General features: G+C 33.0%; 2 protein-coding genes across 2 annotated transcripts; one reads left to right on the top strand and one right to left on the bottom strand.

The window, feature by feature from the left end:
- Positions 1 to 731: 731 nt before the first annotated feature.
- LOC133701302 (probable aminotransferase ACS10) lies at positions 732 to 4,160 on the bottom strand. Its single transcript, XM_062125170.1, has 4 exons — positions 3,037 to 4,160; positions 2,767 to 2,907; positions 1,855 to 2,015; positions 732 to 1,769 (listed from the first exon to the last, which is right to left on the bottom strand). Exons 1-4 carry the CDS (start codon positions 3,532 to 3,534, stop codon positions 914 to 916), a joined length of 1,656 nt encoding a protein of 551 aa, XP_061981154.1. The 5' UTR covers positions 3,535 to 4,160; the 3' UTR covers positions 732 to 913.
- Positions 4,161 to 12,307: 8,147 nt separating this feature from the next.
- LOC133701113 (protein TPX2-like) lies at positions 12,308 to 18,005 on the top strand. Its single transcript, XM_062124921.1, has 18 exons — positions 12,308 to 12,677; positions 13,003 to 13,149; positions 13,462 to 13,551; positions 13,772 to 13,925; positions 14,621 to 14,726; positions 15,088 to 15,138; positions 15,599 to 15,696; positions 15,781 to 15,856; positions 15,949 to 16,011; positions 16,171 to 16,257; positions 16,446 to 16,504; positions 16,628 to 16,706; positions 16,792 to 16,857; positions 16,944 to 17,006; positions 17,180 to 17,257; positions 17,359 to 17,403; positions 17,494 to 17,594; positions 17,672 to 18,005. Exons 1-18 carry the CDS (start codon positions 12,503 to 12,505, stop codon positions 17,688 to 17,690), a joined length of 1,557 nt encoding a protein of 518 aa, XP_061980905.1. The 5' UTR covers positions 12,308 to 12,502; the 3' UTR covers positions 17,691 to 18,005.
- The last annotated feature ends 1,001 nt before the right edge of the window (positions 18,006 to 19,006 follow it).

A 19,006-nucleotide genomic window follows, 5' to 3' on the forward strand; every position in this document is an offset into this window, starting at 1 on the left:
GGGGGGGAAGAAAAATCATTCTTTCTATTCATTTTGAAATTAAAAGAGTAGATTGTTCCTGATATTTGTAACATTTTGCAATAAAATGATTCATTTATTGTAATTCATTTGCAATAGAGAAAATGTCAAATTTTACAAGAGTTCTAGTTTTAACTTGCTCCTGGTAATTGACGTGGACATGGTAGGGTAGGTAATCAGCTATTGGATTGGAATAGCATGAACTATGGGACTGGAAGTATGAATGAACCAAAGTGGGATGAAAAGTCTAATCCTTTGCTCCAGTGCAGCCTCAGGGAAGCACCGTGCTCCAGCTCCTGTAAAGTGGAATGGAAGATAACAGAACTCTGTGTCAACATATCAAATGCTTCAAAGATAGAAGTTGTGGCGGCCTTGGCACAGCAAGTTCCCTCCAGAGGTAATGATTTTTAAGCATTCCACTAGTTACTTTCTGTTTTAGTTCAACTGTTGCAGAGCCAATCTCCTTCAGAATTCCTTCAAGTGGATACTGTTTCATTTAACTCAACCAAATTGATTTCTTCCCACCAGTTATTTTAATGGTAACTAATGTTCAATTTCAGTTTTCAATCATTGAAAAGAAGAGGCAGCAATAAATCATAAATGAGCTTTGAACACTTGCGCAAGTGTTTGACAGGGTGCATTGAAAGAATTATTGAAAACAATATAAACCAACAGTCTGGATTTACTTCTGCCTATTGTTGGCATCGAAGGTGTGGAAAAAACTAATAAAATTATGGATAAAAGAAACTTGTATACACTTGTATTGTCCAAGATCATTTGCAAATATTCAATAGGTTTCCTCTACCTTCTCCAGTGTCAATTGCGTAACCGCTTCAATAAATTATCCTACAAAAAATCTGTAAGGGATCTATTTCTTTAGAGTAAACCAAACATTTCAACTGCTTGCTTTGCAGACATTCACAATTTTAAGAATTCGGTCCATGACTACAGGAATGTCCCTTTCAGTCAAGTTGGCAAAACAGAATTGGAACCATCCAGGTTCAATACAACGACAGCAAGATCCTGGAGTAACATTGAGCTTTGCTGTATTCAACAATTTGTCCCAAAGCTCAAGCTCCCCTTTCTCACTGTAAGAGTTGATTAACTCACTCATGTCAGCCCAGCAGGAAAAGCCCCCTTTGCTCTTTGCGCACTCAATGCCCAATTGCTTCAACCCCGCCACAAATGTGGCATACGTTTTCTGAAGCCTCTCCCTGTTATTCTTTATTAACTTCTGAACGAAGTCAGTATCTGAAAGCAGAGAAACAAGTAGATGCTGTGTCGGAGCTGAAACTGACGAAAACCTTGTCAACTTTTTGGCAGCAGCTAGAACATTTTCATTGAAGGAGTAGATTACACCCACCCTAAAACCTGGAAGAGAGAGATCTTTTGAAAGACCGTAAACTATATGTACCCTGTCCCGGTCAAGATAATCTGAATCAATGAGTTCTGCCATGCTCACAAACTCCTCGCTCCCATGAGTAGACCCTGCAAATATTTCATTGGACACTATATGTATGTTCTTCTCTCTAGCAAAGTCTAGAAGGCTATAAAGTGTTTCACGATTAAGCAGATTGCCAACAGGACTTGAGGGGTTTGAAATCATTATCCCACGGACTTTGAGACCACGTTTCTTTGCCTGGTTGAATCCTCGATCAAGTGCAGTTATACTTAAACTGAAGTTGTCAGCACTGCGGCAAGGAACAGGAATTATCTCCACCCCTGCTCTCCATTTTACATCCCATTCAAATCTGCATATCATGTTCAGACTTCAGATCTCTTCCGAGATAAACTTAACTGAATGAGAACTTTTGAAATTGCAGATTTCATAGTTACCCTGGGTAATATGGCGTCGGCACAAGAAATGCATTTCCAGAATCTGCTAGACAGAAGCTAAGCATTTCAATTGCAGGGTTTGCGCCAGTTGTAAGTACCATCAGAGAGGGATTGAAGGAAACTGCATTTTCCATGATCTGGGACATAAATCCTGCCACAGCCTGCGGGACAAGCAGGTAATGACCAAATTTAGTTTAACTAGACAGGAAAAAAAAACGTGACCATCTGCAGCTAAAAGAGATGCCAGTCACAAGCAGGAAAGCAACATTTGCAGATAATGGGCGTGCAAGAACTTGCCACTATGATGCATGAATGCAATGTCTATTTAGCTCATAAATAGGAGAAAAAAGGATAATGCTAAATCTTCATTCCTTCCAGGTATTGTTCAAAAAGAAAGAGTAAATTAATATAATTGGGATCCACAATTAAAGTGATTGGAAGGACAAGCATTTTGCAGACACCACTAGGAGCCCAAAGGAAAAGAATGATGCTGCAATAGAGAGCTAGTTAGGGCAGCACGCAAACTCGGTCTGGGTTTGGTCTTGAGGTCATATAAAAACATGTCTCCTTACATTTTGATTTCACTAACAATGTAAAGGTTTGCTAAGGTTATTATAAATAAAACAACCACTTGAATCTGCACTTATGCTTTATCAAAACACCCTGGAGCTAAACAACAGAATGACCTTATCACAAGTCAATACAACTCAATTTCTAAAACCAATCAAATTGCTTTTCGTCTTCTAACAAATTAAACATCCGAGAAAAGAAAAACCATTCTAATTAAGCTGAATGTAAGGTTAAAAACTTCGAAGACTAAAATTCTAGTTATAATCAATATATTACTGAATTAATTGACTGAAAATGACCTAAACACGTTTCATTAATACAAAGAGAAGTAAATAAAATTACCACTTTCAATTGCGTAAGCCCATGAGAAGGCTGGTAAGTAGCAATCCCACTAATACTCAACTCCTCTCCTTCACCACCACCACCCAATATTGCTTCCTTTGCATTCTCTACGAGCCACTCCTTAACCAAATCCAACGTTAACTAAAACAAGCATAAACCCATTATCGAAACACAAATAAAGCCAATAAAAACAACACAAGATGGACCAAAAGATTCAAACTTCCAATACCAAAGAGAAAAAAATTCCAAACTTTAAGCTAAAGTACACACCTTGTTCTCATCCACACCAAGCTGAATAACCCCATTTGGATTGCCCGCTCCGTCATATGGATCCTCCAGGACTTTCTTCAACCCAACATAGTAAGGTGAGTCCCCACTCTTCACTATTCCATTGACCCGGCCCGACAAGAAAACAGGTCCTCTCAGACTTCTCGGTGATAGAAGGTTTCTAGACGAATTCCGAGGAAACCCAGAGAGCTCGGCCAGCTTCCCCGCCGAGCCAGAAGGAGACGGCGCATTCGGGTCCCTTGCTGGGTCATCCTGGTCATTCGGGTCATCACGGTGTTTTCTTCTTAGATAAAGCTGGAGAAAGTAGAAAAGAGCACAGGGTATTACTGAGCCTAGAAAGAGACCTCCTCTACCCTGAACAACGCCTTGTAAAGGAACTATAACTCTCATAGCGGTTCCTCCACTGCTGATAGTGGTGGTTTGTTTCGTTTCCTCGTCGGGTTGGGATGCCCGGGTCCGAGACAATAGGGTTCGGGTCATTTTAGTTGCAGTAGAAAAGTCATGGAGGTGTGTAACTGGTTTCCTATTAAAAATCCATTGGGGTAAACCCAGATGTGAAATAATAGGATGGTGGTTGCGGCTAGGTTTCAGAAAGATTTTTCATTTGCGTTTTTGTAAATTCTAAGGGATATTTTGTTTCCTTCGTTATAGAGGGGTGGTCAGGACTGGATCTCTCTCTCTCTACTCACTGGGATTTTTTGGTTTTGCAGGCCACGTGAGTTTACCTCAATGGCCTTCTCAAAGATTTTTAATTTTCTTTATAATTTATGTAGTTCTCATTGCTTTTTTCACAATCTTTAACGGTTCTTGAGAATAAGTTCCGGCTTTATAGTAATTTCAGTCGCATAAAACAAGTCACCTGTCGTATCAAAGAGGAGCATTGTTTTCATCTGACCTCAAGGCGATGTTCCCCGTTCGTTTGAGATCCCTAGGAATTTCCAGGCAGTCAGCCGATAGAATCTGCCCCTCCCTTCACACTCGAAGACAAAGTCCCAATTCGTCTCTTCCCTTTTCAACCACAACCGTAAGCTTCAAAACCCAAGCCCGGGAAGGGAAGCGATGGCCGGCCTTGAATTGAGGCAGACAACAAGTGCCGTGCAAAGGTTGTCGTGATGAATGGTGCAAACTCCCCCCAATCAAAAAGACATGTCACAATCCTTTTTGTAGCTTAATTGTTCATTTGTATTCAAGTTCTATTTTTTATTTGGGCCACGTGCTTTTCCTCAGCTCATGTGGATTCTGGGACCAAAACCCACGTGTCTTGAGTGATCCAATTATAGGACAACCCCTTAGCATCCTCCATGTATCTTCCCAAACAACAATCACATAATTGCGTGGTGATTGCGGCACGCACACTCAAACTGATTTCTTCTAGAAAAAATATTAATTATTAATTATTAATGATAAGGTCATCATGGAGTAATTAATGATACACCTTGCTCGAAAATTAAAAATAACATAAAGCAATGAACTTTACATCAAAAGTTTTGGAGATGCTTAACGATGAGAACATCACATTTGTCTACCGTGTTCAATTAGATACATACTTCATAGTTGTAGTTCAGTATCCTTCGTTTCCGATCGGAGTGCATATACTAGTCATGTATATTTCCGACTATGGTGAAAAAGATAAGCTAATTCTATCTCGATTAATATACTAGTATATTTTAGATTTTTCAGGCACACACCAAACTAGAGACATCTATTTTCATTACCCGGAATAAATTGAAACCTCCAAGAATTAAAAGTAAAATTAAAAAAATAAAATTGTGAAAACTAAAAATTCTAAACTATATATTAGTTCTAGAAACCTCAGTAGGTAATTAGTTATACTCGAGGAAAGATAAACATCACCTTTACTGGATCTTTTTAAATGGAGGGTTGTCTTAACTATTAGTTCTCATTTAAAATTTATTATATGGATGTTACTCGTTGTCTAAATTATTTCCAAGCTTATTTGAAAGTCATTTATTATCATTGAGTTTTTATTGAGATAGCATTGGCCCTAAATCAAGAGTCTCGCAACTCAATAATTTCTTTTAGATTTTTTTCTACAAGCATCGTGCTAGGCCTACATCAGACCCTAAAAACATAAGACTCGCCCACCTAACCGTTAAAATTCAAGTCTAAGCAAACAATGTTGAAAACTCGTCAACATATATTTTGAATATGTTTTAAAGTTGAAAATATTGCGCTAAGCCTACGCTGGTCACTAAAAAAAAGAGATGTGTAACATTAAAATACAAGCTTTGATCAAAATAAGACACAAAATTGACAAAAACTCGTAGACATAATCTTATTTTTGTTTGAAAAATAATTACACATAAATAAATGTAAAAATGTGGCATCACATTTCTATGAAAATGATACTAATGTTATTGTAATGAGTATTTTTTTATAATTTTTTCCTTTTTTCTTTAAATGTAATATATGTTTTCCACAATATAGCTTGGGCATTGTGCTAGTGCATGGCTCTGTCTTTCTTAAGATATTATAAATATATACACAAGACGACCTAAAGATGGCTAGCCTGATGCCACTTAAAGTACGAAAGCCCAATTAACAAGGCCTGGGAGAAAATATCAAGACGAACAACAGCCCAACCAAAGTGCCTTAAAACATAGGCCGTGGAAAACTGCCTCTTGTTGCCGTGGGCCATTGTACAAATACCGAAGCGACGGGCGATTACGTGTAGTAGCTAGGTGTATAGATAATAGAAATGAGGTCAGGCTGTGGGTGCATGATCTCCGATTCAGGGCTGGCATTTTTCGTTGGACCAGCGGCCACCATTTAGCCTGAGAAGATGTTTGGGAACGTGATTTCAAGTATATTTTTTAAAATTTTAATTATTTTTTGTAAAAAATTATTTTTTTATTTTTAAATGTTTTAATATGCCAATATTAAAAATAATTTTTAAAAAATAAAAAAAAAATTATTTTAAAATATCTCTAAATAAAAAATACTTTAAACCGCTGTCACTATCACAATCTCAAATGCACTGAAAGATAGCAACTTGCAAAGGAAGTTGACGGGACATAGGTCATGGACTTGACCACGCAGGTGTATTTGGTTTTGAGTTAGTTTTTGTAATTATTGTTTGAAAAAAAATAAGTTTTTAAAAGTATTTTTAGTTATAGTTGGTTGGATTGTACGTGTTTGGTAAAAAAATATGGTTAAAGTTTATGTCTGGTAAAAAACATGTATAAAATATCTGGATAAAATGTTTACCCTGTTTGTTTTTGTGTTTAAAGAGAGCTTTTGAAAAAATTTGAAAATTTTTTATTTTTTTTTCAAATTAATATTTTTTGGTATTTTTATATCATTTTTGATACGCTGATGTCAAAAATAATTTTTAAAAAATAAAAAATATTATTCTGATGTATTTCCGAGTGAAAAAGCACTTTGAGGAATATTTACGAAACTCGGTTAAAAAAACACATAGAAACTGTTGCACAAAACTTGATTTCAAACTTAATTTTTTAGTGGGTCCCACGGCATAAAACACAGTTTCCTTTATTACCAAACATGTTGATGCGTTTGTTTCACTGCTACCATGAAAGCTAACGGAAAATAAATGCACTCTATTTCGTGCTTGTTTGACAATCTAAAAATATTAAAAAATTAATTTTTTTGATACACTAATATCAAAAATAATTTTTTAAAAATAAAAAATATTATTTTGATGCATTTCCTAGTAAAAAGCACTTTAAAAAGCAACCGCGACCATACTTTTAGAAAAAATATTTATAAAACTCAGTTAAAAAACATGTAAAAACTACTACACAAAACCTGCATTTTAAATTCAATTTTTTAATAAATTCCGCGTCATAAAACATAGTTTCCTTTGTTATCAGATATATTGCTACATTTGTTTCACCACTAATACGAAAGCAAGAGAAAAATAAATACACTTTCATTTCATATCTGACAATCAAAAAATATTAAAAATAATATTTTTTTAAAAAATAAAAATATATTTAAAATTTTAAAAAACACGATTTTCACAGTGCTCGCAATCAAACAGGCTCTTCCATTCTTTTTATGACCTGTATTTGAAAAGAAAATACATGAATCCGATGTGGATTCAGCGATCACTAGTACAAAGTCATTTTCAAGCACTCGAATTCTCAACTACCAAGTATTTATGGTGTTTCACAACGAGGTAACCGAGGAGTAAATGCTACAAGGACATGGGCTTCTTTTTATATCAGGAGGAACCACACGGAAATGTTTGGCATGTTAACAATAATATATAAAATATAATATTTTTTTTAACTTGTTTAAAATTATTCCACTGAAGAAATTTTTGTCGAACAAGTTTATCTATTCTACATAAGAATTAATCTAATAAATCCGAGTTAACATATAAAAAAAATTATTATTATAGTTTTAAAATTCAACATAGAATCAATTCGAGGCCAAACCTAGGTTACGGGTAGAGTTAATTATTGACTCGGGTCAATATAAAAATAAAAATCATAATTATCATAATTTTAAAACTTGACTCGGGAGTCGATTCATGGTCATGCTCAGGTTACGAGTTGGTTGATCATTGACCCAAGTTAACCCTATGATAAAAATTATTATTATCATAGTTTTAAAACCCGAGTTGAGATTCAACTCCGGGTTGACCTGGGGCTGGGTCATGGTTGGGTTGACTATTAACTTGAGTTAACATAAAGATAAAAATGACTATTATCATAGTTTTATAATTTAACTCGAGGAACGAACCAGGGCCAAGCTCAAGTCGCGGGTCAGGTTGATTATTAACTTGAGTCAATAAAAGGATAATAATGACCATTATCATACTCTTAAAACTCGATTTAAGGGTCAAACTGGGTCAAGTCATGGATCGAGTTGACGATTGACTTGGATTAATCTTAGGATAAAAATAATAATTATTATAATTTTAAAACTTAATTTGGGGACCGACTGGGGCTAGGCCTGATCAACTAAGCCCGAGTCACGGGCCGGGTTGGCTATTAACCCAGATCAATATAAGAATAAAAATGATTATTATCATAGTTTTAAAATCTAGCTAAGGGGTTGACCAAGGACAAGTCCCAAGTCGTGGGTCAAGATGGTTAATCCAAGCTGACCCCAAAAATATAAAAATAAAAATCATTATTATTATAGTTTTAAAATTTAATTTTATGAATGACCCAGAATAAGACTCGAGTCATAGATCAAAAGGATTAATTCAAGTTGACCTAAATTCAAAGAATCAAAGCAATCTTATTTTGATTATATATATATAAATTCAATGATTTTTTTACTTGGATCTAGTCCGATCAATCATTCCTCTCTTTTTTTTTCAAGCTTATATCAATCTAAATTTTGTGTCGGCCAGTCCCTCTAGTATCTATCAAACATCAAATAAAACATTATTTAGTTTAATCTAAAGCACACCTAACATAAAATAAGTCGATTATTTGTCCGGTCATTTTCAATTTTTCATGCCTATTCAGTACATTCAATGTTTTGCAGCATACAAAACAATGAGACATAGATTTCAAATTTCTTGGTAAGAAGGCGCACAAAGATCCAACTCAACACGACAGCCTCTGTTATTTTTGGTGCACTATCTGTTTCATTATGCAACATTTGGGATTATTTAGAAATTTGGTTGGAGTTGTTTTTTAAAAATATTTTTTTATTTGAAAATGTATTAAAATAATATATTTTTTATTTTTTAAAAATTATTTTAGATATCAACACATCAAAATGATTTGAAAACATCAAAAAAATATTAATTTAAAATAAAAAAATAATTTTTTTTATTTTTTTTAAATACTTTTAAAATATAAAAACAAACAATACCTAAAATTTTACAAATCACTTGATGTTTCGACTCGGAATTGATTCTTACTTTCAGCGAATTATAGTCGCCTTCTTATGCTTGTCTCGTGTTTGAAGGCATGTCATGCCGTAAAACATGGGTTGAACTTTTTTATTTTTTTTCATTCCTAAAACTATTGAATTTTGAATATTTTCTGAAAATGTGGGTTGAATTAGGGCTTCAACTCTCTCAATCTACCTAATTGATCTACCTTAATTCCCCTAATCTTACCCTAATTTACTAAACCATGAAAGCCCTCTAATTGATAAATACATGAATAATTGACTAATCCACTAGCACTCAATTAATCCCATCACTTTTGAAGTGCTTGACAAGCGTGATAAAACAATCTCTAATAATCGACTTTTGCTGTTTTAACTGATGCAAAAATTATTCCAATTTTAATTTTCCCATGCTTTTCCCACAGACCAGTAGTTGTTTTCTTTTGAACAAAAGTATTTAATATTTAAATTTAAATTCATGTGAATGTAGTAGATATTCTTTTTAAAATATTTCTTGTTTAAAAATATATCAAAAATATATTTTTTTATATTTTAAAATTTATTTTTGTTATCAATATATTAAAACGATCCAAAATTTCATAAAAAAATCAAATTTAAAATAAAAAAAATCAAATTTAAAATAAAAATACAATATAACTACACTACCATACATCACTTGTGATTGTTTTTTCACGGTGAATTATTTTATGCTTTTCCTATGATGCGGGGCCTTACTTATTAAATGATATGCATGTGAAAAAGTTCCATATCGAGCTTTTCAATCCAAGTAGAAGCTCGCAATTTGCAACTTCTCAACTCAAGTAATGGGTCTCCGAATGGCAACTAGAAAATGCTGATGAATGGTGCCAAAATTGAGACCACCGGTTCTCCAACTCTCTCAATTGTCAAGTTACTAAAAAAAATATATTAAAGCGTGTTGTTAGATGATGGCAGCATACTCGCACATTACTATTCACTTGAATTATGTTGTGTGGTTTTTTTTCAGTTTTTTTTTTAATTTTATTACTGAACAACTTATTTTTTTTAAAAAAAATTTATCATTCAATGTTAAATTATGTTTCTTAACTTTTTTATTTTATTTTTTTATGTGTCATATATCGATCTCATTAATTTAGTTTTTTTCCTTGATTTAAAACTCTAACATTAGATTTGTTAAGAGTGAGAGTTTATCAATTTTTTTTAATTTCTATGAATCTATCTCAATCTCATGACTCAGGTAGGATGTTTAACAGGTCAACTCGGATTGATTCTTGTTTTTTTTGGACTACTTTTTCTAATTGATTTTTTTCAATCTCATCCTTCAACATTGAGTTGATTGGAAATTAAGTTTTGTATTTTTTTTTTAATTTTCTTTCTATGAGTTTATCTCGATCTCGTGACCCGGATAACTAGTTTATCATGTTGATCTAGTTTGACCCAGTTTTTTTTATTTCTGAATTGAATATATATATATATATATAATTTCACCCTTTAATAATCCAATTATTTTTTTTAATTGCATTCTTCAATGTTGGTTTATTTAGGAATTGAACTTTATATTTTTTTCAATTTAATTTTTGTGGAGTTTATCTCGGTCTCATGAATTTAGTTTTTTTTTTCAATTTCAACCTTCAATATCAAGTTTGTTAGAAATAGAGTTTCGTAACTATTTTTATTTACTTTATGACCTGGATTATGGGTTTAACATGTGTTAACCTGGGTTAACTTTATTTTTTTTATTTTCAATTCATTTTTTTGTTTCATCATTTAATATTTTTTGATGATTTTTTTAATTTAATATTTTTTTAGTTTCATTATTCAATATTTGGTTAATTAAAAATTGACTTTCATAATTTGTTTTAATTTATTTTTTTATAAAGTTATCATGGTTTTATGAGTTGGATTGCAGCTTTAACAAGTTAACCTAAATCGATTCAATATATCACAATATAAATATTTGAAAAAAAATCACTCAATACATCACCGTATCAACATTTTTTTAAATAATAGTATATATTTTATTTTGAGTTTATAATTAATATTTTATTTTATTAAAAAACACCTTAACAATAATTATATATATTTTTATATTAAGAAAATAATACAGCTGGTAAAGGAGCACTGGACAATGATGTAGTATTTTATAGTGTTGGTCCCTTCCCTTGCTAATAATAAATAAATATACACATCCATGGAGCCATCCTTATTTTAGTTCCCCTTTCTCGTCTACCTTGTCCCTCTCTTTTTTGAATTTTTGAAAGCGGACCCTACAACCGGTCCCATTACCGGACAAAACGAATAAAACCGTTAATGTCAAATATCGTAAATATGTTTTACCCACAAGGGCAATTCGATCACCCGCCGAAATTTCAGACTCCTCGACAGTAATCTCGATCCCCTATAAACACTTGCCCACCTGTTTAAAGACAAAAACTTAATTCCCTTCAACAACTAATTTCCTCATCCTGCCCCTACTCTCAATTCAAATCTTACTCACCACTCAGAACCCAACGACAGCCATTCTCCCAAATCCCCAGGGACAAAACTGTCTAGTCATTTTCACACACGTTATCCAAGAATTGATATATATTATTTATTATAAACTTAAAGTTCAAATTTTTTGGATCGTTGCAAAAGGCAACAAATAAATCCAAAAATATTATAAAACTCAAACCTTATCTTTCGCTTACATTTGGCTGTGCTCCATGTTCCAAGTAATTAATTTTTTAATGGATTTCTATAAAAAAATATTATTATTTTAAAATATTTTTAGATTATTATCTAATATGGTTGTGGTTATTTTTTTAAAATATTTTTCATTAAAAAAAATATTAAAATTTTTTTTTTAAATTTTTTAAAAAATTATTTTTGATATCAACGCATCAAAATAATTTAAAAATATTAATTTTTAAAATAAAATAAATTTTTTTTTAATTTTTTAAAAAAACACTTTTGAAATGCAAAGACAAATAGCATCTATTGATAGAATAATATCAAAAAATAAATTTTTAAAAATAAAAAATTATTTTAATATATTTTTAAATAAAAAACATTTTAAAAAATAAAAAGTGTTACTTTGGAGCTTTCATTTTGTTTTATTTTTTTAATTTATTTCTTTGGATTTAGAGCTAGTTTAGACAACAATGCAATTGAAGTTTCATGAAATTTTATTTTATTTTATTTTAAATTATTTGTTTAAATATTCTTGAATAATTTTAATGATATGATATTAAAATTAAATTTAAAAACTTAAAAAATAATATTTGATATATTTTTACTTTTAAAAAATTTCTGTTATCACTGGTCCAAACATCATATTAATCGGTTTTCATATATTATGAGGAGCAAAGGCCCCGTACCTCTGCGGTTTATTTTCATTTATTTCTGCCAGCTAAATAAAATAAATTACGAAACAAAATAGTATTTACTCAAGTGATCTATTTATTGCATTGGATGATACAGTAAGAAGTTTAGCTAGCTAGCGAGAGCTCTTACAACGGAATCAACGCCGTTTCTCTCCACGCCTCTCCTCTCCTCTCATTAAAGCGGTTATAGACAGAGAAACTGAGACATTTTTGACAGGAGAGAGAAAGTGTTCTAGAGAGATATGGAGATGGAAGAGGAAATGGAGGTGGAGTTTATGGTTTTTGAGGCGCGTGAAGTTGATCTTGATTACGAGTTTGATGCTGCAATGTACTTCGATTTCACACTCCAGGAGTCAATCGCGGAGGCGCGTGAAGCTGAGCGGTGGTTTGATACGGCTTTGAGTTATCCTCCTTCTCGTGAGTCTCAAAGCCCTGACTTTTTCATTTTTGGGTTTTATTTGATTGATTATTAACAATCATCAAGCCTTATTTTTTAATTTTATACCTAGTTTTTTTATTTTGTGGTTTGGTTATTCTGAGCTTTATTTAGCTTCAATTTCATGAAAGTTTCTTTTTTTTTTTTTACTTTTGAACATGTGAATGATGATTTTTGTACCAAAAAGTTTTCATTTTTATAAAAGAAGCTGTCACTACTGGATGATTATTTTCATTTTTGACTCTGATTTCTCTTTTCAAGTATTTGTGATGATTTTGTTTTTTGATGTATTTGTTTATGTTTCAGCATTTGTGGCGAAGTTAGTGATAGGAGAGGACTGTCTACTGGAAAATGTTAATACCTCTCCAAAATCTAAAGATGATGAAAATATGGCCTCTCTGCTCAATGATGATATGGGTCCAAAAGTTTCTGCAATAGAGGTGGACGATAGAGGTACCAATGATTACGCTTGTTTAGGGGGTATTTATGCCCTTTACTTCACTATAGCTGATTTTAGGTTGTGATTACTAGAGCTTCAAGTAAACCTAGCTAGGCCACCCAAGATTGACTTAATTGACAAAAAAATTCTGTCGGAATTTTTTCTCAGTAGGCCATTTATGATTAAATATACAGGGTTCTGGATTTAATCTGTTAGTTCATTTGAGCACTAGCTCATAAACTATATAGCCAACAACCTGTCTATGAGAAAAAATATCCAGATTTTTTTTTTGAGTGAGGGGTGGATGTAATGAGTTGTTTTTGCAGAATGTGAACGAACATACAGAGGGATCTTCACCAACATACAGAGTGGCAACCTGCAAAAAGTTTCAAATCAACGAGTAGAATTAGCAACAGGTCACTAATTTAACTATACACCATGTTTTTTCAATCATATCTTAATACCATCCTAATTATTGATTTCTCAAAAGTTTGTTTATACATACAATTTTAATCACCTGTTTTCTTAAGCTGAAATCTATTCTCTCTAAGATTGTAGTAATTTGCACAAGTGATGGTTTGACTGTATCTCTTATGGTTCTCTTCCCAACTATACTTCCATTGTTTGTGCTTGCAGGATTGACCTTTTGCCATCAGAAATCTACTGATAAATCAAAACCCAAGGTGAAGTCCTCTGTCAAGCCAACATTTCCCAGAAGTTCAACTTTGATGAAACCTACAGCTAGTCAGTTGGCTAAGCAAAATCAGACCCCTCAAGTTGGTGGTTCCAGGTGATTCTAAAAAAATTCTTGTTTCTAATTTACTTCCAGTCGAAAATAATTTTTCTTGTTGCTCTTTGTACCGATGAAGAGTTATGCTTTTGAGCATTTCGTGGCCGCTTATTCTTTTTTATGAAATTTCAAATAAATCTACCACTTAACACAGTCTCCAGCCCTTTTCTTATGCACGGTGGCTTATCTGCCCTGATTTTTGTTAGGTGGTCCATTCAATTTTATAGCTCATCTTTTGCAAACATGGGGATTGTTGTGTTTAGTATATGCTATATAGCATTCATCTGATTTTATTAAAAATATTTAATAGTTGATGCACTTTTTTCTCTCATAAAAAAGAAATGCTATGCGCCGAAGTCAGAGGCAATTACCATATAGTCACTTTCTAATATCACGAGCTCATTTGGTATCGTGGTAGTGGTTGCTTTTCAAAGTGTTTTTTGTTTAAAAATGCATCAAAACAATATTTTTTTTTTAGAATTCATTTTTGATATCAACACATCAAAATGATCTAAAATCACAAAAAAAAAATAAAATTAATTTGATGCAAATAAAAAAATAAAATTTTTAATTTTTTTCAAAAACGCTTTTGAAATGCAAAAACAAACAGGGTCTACATCTCTAAGGAAGCTTAATTAGAGACCTCTCAGTGTAATAGAGTCACTTTCTAATATTACATCTCTCTAATTTTTTAGATTTCAGTCACAACTGGATCAAAAGGAGAGAGGCTTATGCAATTCATCTGCAGTTGATAGTCATTCTGCCAAGAGGCAGAAACTGGAAGGAGGTCACTTGCGTAAGGTATGCAGCTTTTGCACAAACAAAGAACTCTTTTTATTTATGCAAGGTTTTGAACATTTTTTGACAGGCAGACCAGTAATTGCCACATTGATGAATGTTACTGGGAATGTTCCCTCAATTATTTTGCCTTGTCCTGTGTTCTCCTTCTATTATCAAATTAAAAGAGTTGATATGGAATGTGTGGCTATGCATTGATGGCTGACCTGGCTAAACATTTGGGAGCTCATGTTAGTGAATTCTGGATTGTGAGCGAAATTGATCTCTAAATTTAGTGCAGGGGTCTTGAGCTAATGCTTAAGTGTTATTTTTGTTATCCTTTTTAGAAATATTTACCAGTCCATTTACATCTTCTGCATAACAGATTGGTGATGGAAAGCAGCAAACAGATTTCATCCACAAGACATCTAAAAAGGTAAATGGTTGATGCTTGAATTTGCACCCAAGTTACATTTCATATGCATTGCATATTTGACCTGAGCTAATTTATGTTGTAATCAACCCTCAGTAATGCATATGAAATGTAACTAAGTCCTAAACCCCGAAGGTAGGGATATTTCCAAAATACAATGCAAATTCTGGACAAAAATATGTCGAGCATTGTATTATAAAAAAGCTATAATCTTAACTTGTATTAACATATAGTGGGTGGATAGCTTTGACTTTTGACCAATAGTCTTGAACTATCAAGCATCAAAGCAAGTATTTCTTTTTTCTTTTTAGTTGTGATCTTCTCTATATGTTCTGATATGTACATGAACGAAAAACCTATAATCATCAGAACAATGGGGGTGGAAAAGAGATGAAGCCCGCCTTCCTGGAATTGGAGTGAGGATTGTGTAACATGGTTATAATGTTTTGACATGGTCTTGCAGGATGGTAGTGTTGATAAAATCTCTGCTCATGCAAAACTAAGGCTCACTGTTCCAAGAGAGCCTGACCTAGAAACAGCACATAGGGCTCAAAGGACCAGGTTTGCACTTCTGTTCTGAATTCTGAGGTACCAAGATGTTGTCTTTAACATGATGCATGGATAATTGACAGTTTTGTAAATCAGGCCCAAAGATAGTATAGAACAGCAACACATGACAGCACCTGCACGGAGATTCAAAGCACGCCCATTGAACCGAAAAGTGAGTATACAAGTTGAATTATTTGAGATGCTGTATTAAAAAACTGTTTTGTTTTCTCAAAAAAAAAAAAAAAATATTACTTTGTTTTGCAGATTCTTGAGGCTCCTTCATTGCCTCTTCCAAAGAAGAGCACTCCAAAGTTGCCCGAGTTTCAAGTAAGTGCTTGGACTGGTTTCTGCCTGTTTTTATTTCTGTCTATAATAAGTAGCACAGTGCTCAAAATTTGGGTTCTGTACCAACTGTAGACAGAGATTTCTGCAGAAGTCTTCGTTCAGTATTTAGAGTTGATAAATACCTTTTCCATTGCTTCTCAGGAATTTCACCTAAAGACATTGGAGAGGGCAATGCAGCACACCTCTTCAGTTCCATCTTCCTTATTTCAGTGCAATGATTTGGACAAGGTTTATATAGATTTTGAAATCATGATTACAGTTTCAACTGAAAAAACAGTCTTCATCATTGGTTCAAATCTTGTGGATATTATGATGATAACTATTTTTTGTGGCGTTGCTCTTTTTAGTAGTTGTTGTAATTATCTTCTTTATCATAATTATTAAAATATGGAGAGATTGAAGCTCTTTCATTGCAGGGGCTGGACAAACCTAGTACAATTTCTGTCTCAGAAAATGTGAAGACAGAATCCAGAAGGTAATGATGTGCTATTTTTTTTTTAAATTGGCTTCAGAATGAAAAAAAGGTGATGCTCAATTTTCATTTGGTGATGTTTATTACCGCAAGTGCTTACTTTCAATTTGCTCTTACTTTGCTCAGACCAACAACCATGGATGCTCCAAAGCAGGATGGATGTTGTGCAACGCATATATTCAAAGCTCGCCCTCTGAATAAGAAGGTAATAGAGAAATTAGTGCATATCTTATGCTCTAAAGGTTATGGTAGCAATTGCTAAATGTGAACCTGCTTCTCGCTGAATGCAGATATTCTCAAGTAAAGGAGAAATGGGTGTTTTTCGGAATAGCAAGCGGGAAACCACGGTGCCAATGGTAACTCATCGATGGCTTCAGTTGCTAAATATGTACTGAAAATTGGATACAGAATCATTTGAGACAACATTATGTGTTAATTACAGGAGTTTAATTTTCATACGGAGAAGAGGTTTCAACATAATCCACCCATAGATCTTTTCAGCAAGGTATTCCTTAAATTTTGACCTCGTAGTTAAACAAACTCATTATGCTATCTCCTGGTTAAGGGATGCATGAATTTATTTCTGTTGTAGTAGTGCTCACTGTTGTTATCTTAGCCTTTGCAGTTTGCACTCATATATTTTCCAAGATTCTAAAATTTTTACCCTGTGAATGCTAGCTCTCCCTTACAAGTGAACTCCAACCAAATAACAGGTCACAATTGCAATTTCCTCAATCGAGCAATATATATATGAAGGTTCTCCTTGTTCCTAATAAATTCTTTAATCTTAGCAAACACAAATTCTTTATCTTCAATTCCACTTTGCTTAATATCTCTAATTGTTTCTTTGGTGAAAGGGCTCGAAAGAAAATAGACTGAATCCTTTGCAAACAGGGCAGAAGGTAAGCATGGCATCTGTTAGGAACCATCTCTGTGCCATATTATTTTCTTTTTGTTCCAGCTACGAAGTTTTATTTTTTGCCTTCTTTTAGATGCTGAAAGAAAGGCAACCTATGTTTGGTGGAAGGCAGCAGATTCAGTATGGGACCAATACAGGCAGCACCAATGAAGTTGTAAACCAATTGAGCAGGAGGTGTGTTGACAGAAACTGGTAATTTTTCCCTAGTTCCAATTCCACAAAGTAATGATTTTATTTTGAAATGTCCACAGGAACTTGGGCATCCGGTGAGATTTGTGAATTACTCGGACAAGAATCATCAACCGTTTTGTTATACAGAAAAGTCATGGAAGTCCGTATCGCTTGAAATGAATTGTTTACCGGGGAAGAAACTGATCTCACACATTGATGTAAAGCTAACCTCCGTCCCCTACAATTTTGTAGGCTTGTCCCCGATCCAATAAAATTATTACATGGCCGGTGTTGTACAGGCATTAAGGCCTTCTTACCTTTATACCACCACCTTCACTTCTGTAGCATGAACAACAAATGAAATGGTTAATGGTAAATACAGAATACAGAATTGATAGTGTTATTGGAGTTTCATTTTCGGCTCACTATCATGTCACATAATGAACAATGACCAAATCTGCTATACTGAAGGTTTTCAAAGTATTATAGGTTTTTCGTAACGTGATATAAATGTATTATACTTGAAGAAGAACCCATTTCATTCTGTTTACTCGGGGGTTGGTAACCCTTTTCTCTCTCTCAACCAAAATCCTTGTCTGATGATTTTGTTCATTCGCCTTGTATCATAAGCTTTCCCGAAGGGTTTCTTTTTGTTCACAAGTCTTCTCTTTGAGAAATGAAAAAGACCCATCACCATGTTCTTTTTATGTAGAACTTTCAATCCTCCAAAATCAAGACGTGTCATGCTTCCTCATTTAATCCTGTAGAAAAATATGAAAGAGTAATTCATGTTAATTTTAGCAATTAAAGCCTAGTTTGTCTTCTTCAATTCTACAAACTACTTTTTTTCTATTTATATATAAACTCAATACCCGTTATCTTGAAGCTGGTCAATTCTAAGTAAATTTATTTTTAATTATGGAACAAAGAAAACATCAAAGATGGTAATATTCTTCTTGTTTGAATTGCTATCATTTATTTTCCTATAACATGAACTTTAAACTTGTCATTAGAACTCATAAAGTCTTATAAGATTTATTTAAATGAGAAGACTAATTTATTTATACTAATATGATTGCTCCAACTAATGCCAAAGTATTATAAGTTTTGATGATTTTTTTTATTCATATGACAAGCCGTTAATTAAGAAGTTTCATCTTTTATATATATATAAAATTAGATTTTTTTACCACTATTCCTATTCAAATTAGTTTGATATTCTGATTTGTAATGTTATTTTTCCTAAGAATTAGAACACTAATTATCTCTATATATTTTATGTGAAAATTTACCGGTTTTGGTATTTGTATTCCTTTCTCTTCCTCGATCATCTCTGTATAAGGTAGAATAATGATTATTAGATGAAACTCGTAAAACTTGTTTTTTTTTTATCTTATCGATACATTTTTTGCTCA

The sequence above is a fragment of the Populus nigra genome, chromosome 8, assembly GCF_951802175.1.
Source record: "Populus nigra chromosome 8, ddPopNigr1.1, whole genome shotgun sequence".
Lineage (NCBI taxonomy): Eukaryota > Viridiplantae > Streptophyta > Magnoliopsida > Malpighiales > Salicaceae > Populus > Populus nigra.

Coding starts and splice junctions, on each gene's coding strand:
- LOC133701113 (XM_062124921.1), top strand. CDS start 12,503: ATGGAGATGGAAGAGGAAATGGAGGTGGAGTTTATGGTTTTTGAGGCG. Junction 15,139..15,598: donor TCCACAAGACATCTAAAAAG/GTAAATGGTTGA, acceptor ATGGTCTTGCAG/GATGGTAGTGTTGATAAAAT. Junction 17,007..17,179: donor CCATAGATCTTTTCAGCAAG/GTATTCCTTAAA, acceptor TGTGAATGCTAG/CTCTCCCTTACAAGTGAACT.
- LOC133701302 (XM_062125170.1), bottom strand. CDS start 3,534: ATGACCCGAACCCTATTGTCTCGGACCCGGGCATCCCAACCCGACGAG. Junction 2,016..2,766: donor GGCTTACGCAATTGAAAGTG/GTAATTTTATTT, acceptor CTTGTCCCGCAG/GCTGTGGCAGGATTTATGTC. Junction 1,770..1,854: donor CCGACGCCATATTACCCAGG/GTAACTATGAAA, acceptor CATGATATGCAG/ATTTGAATGGGATGTAAAAT.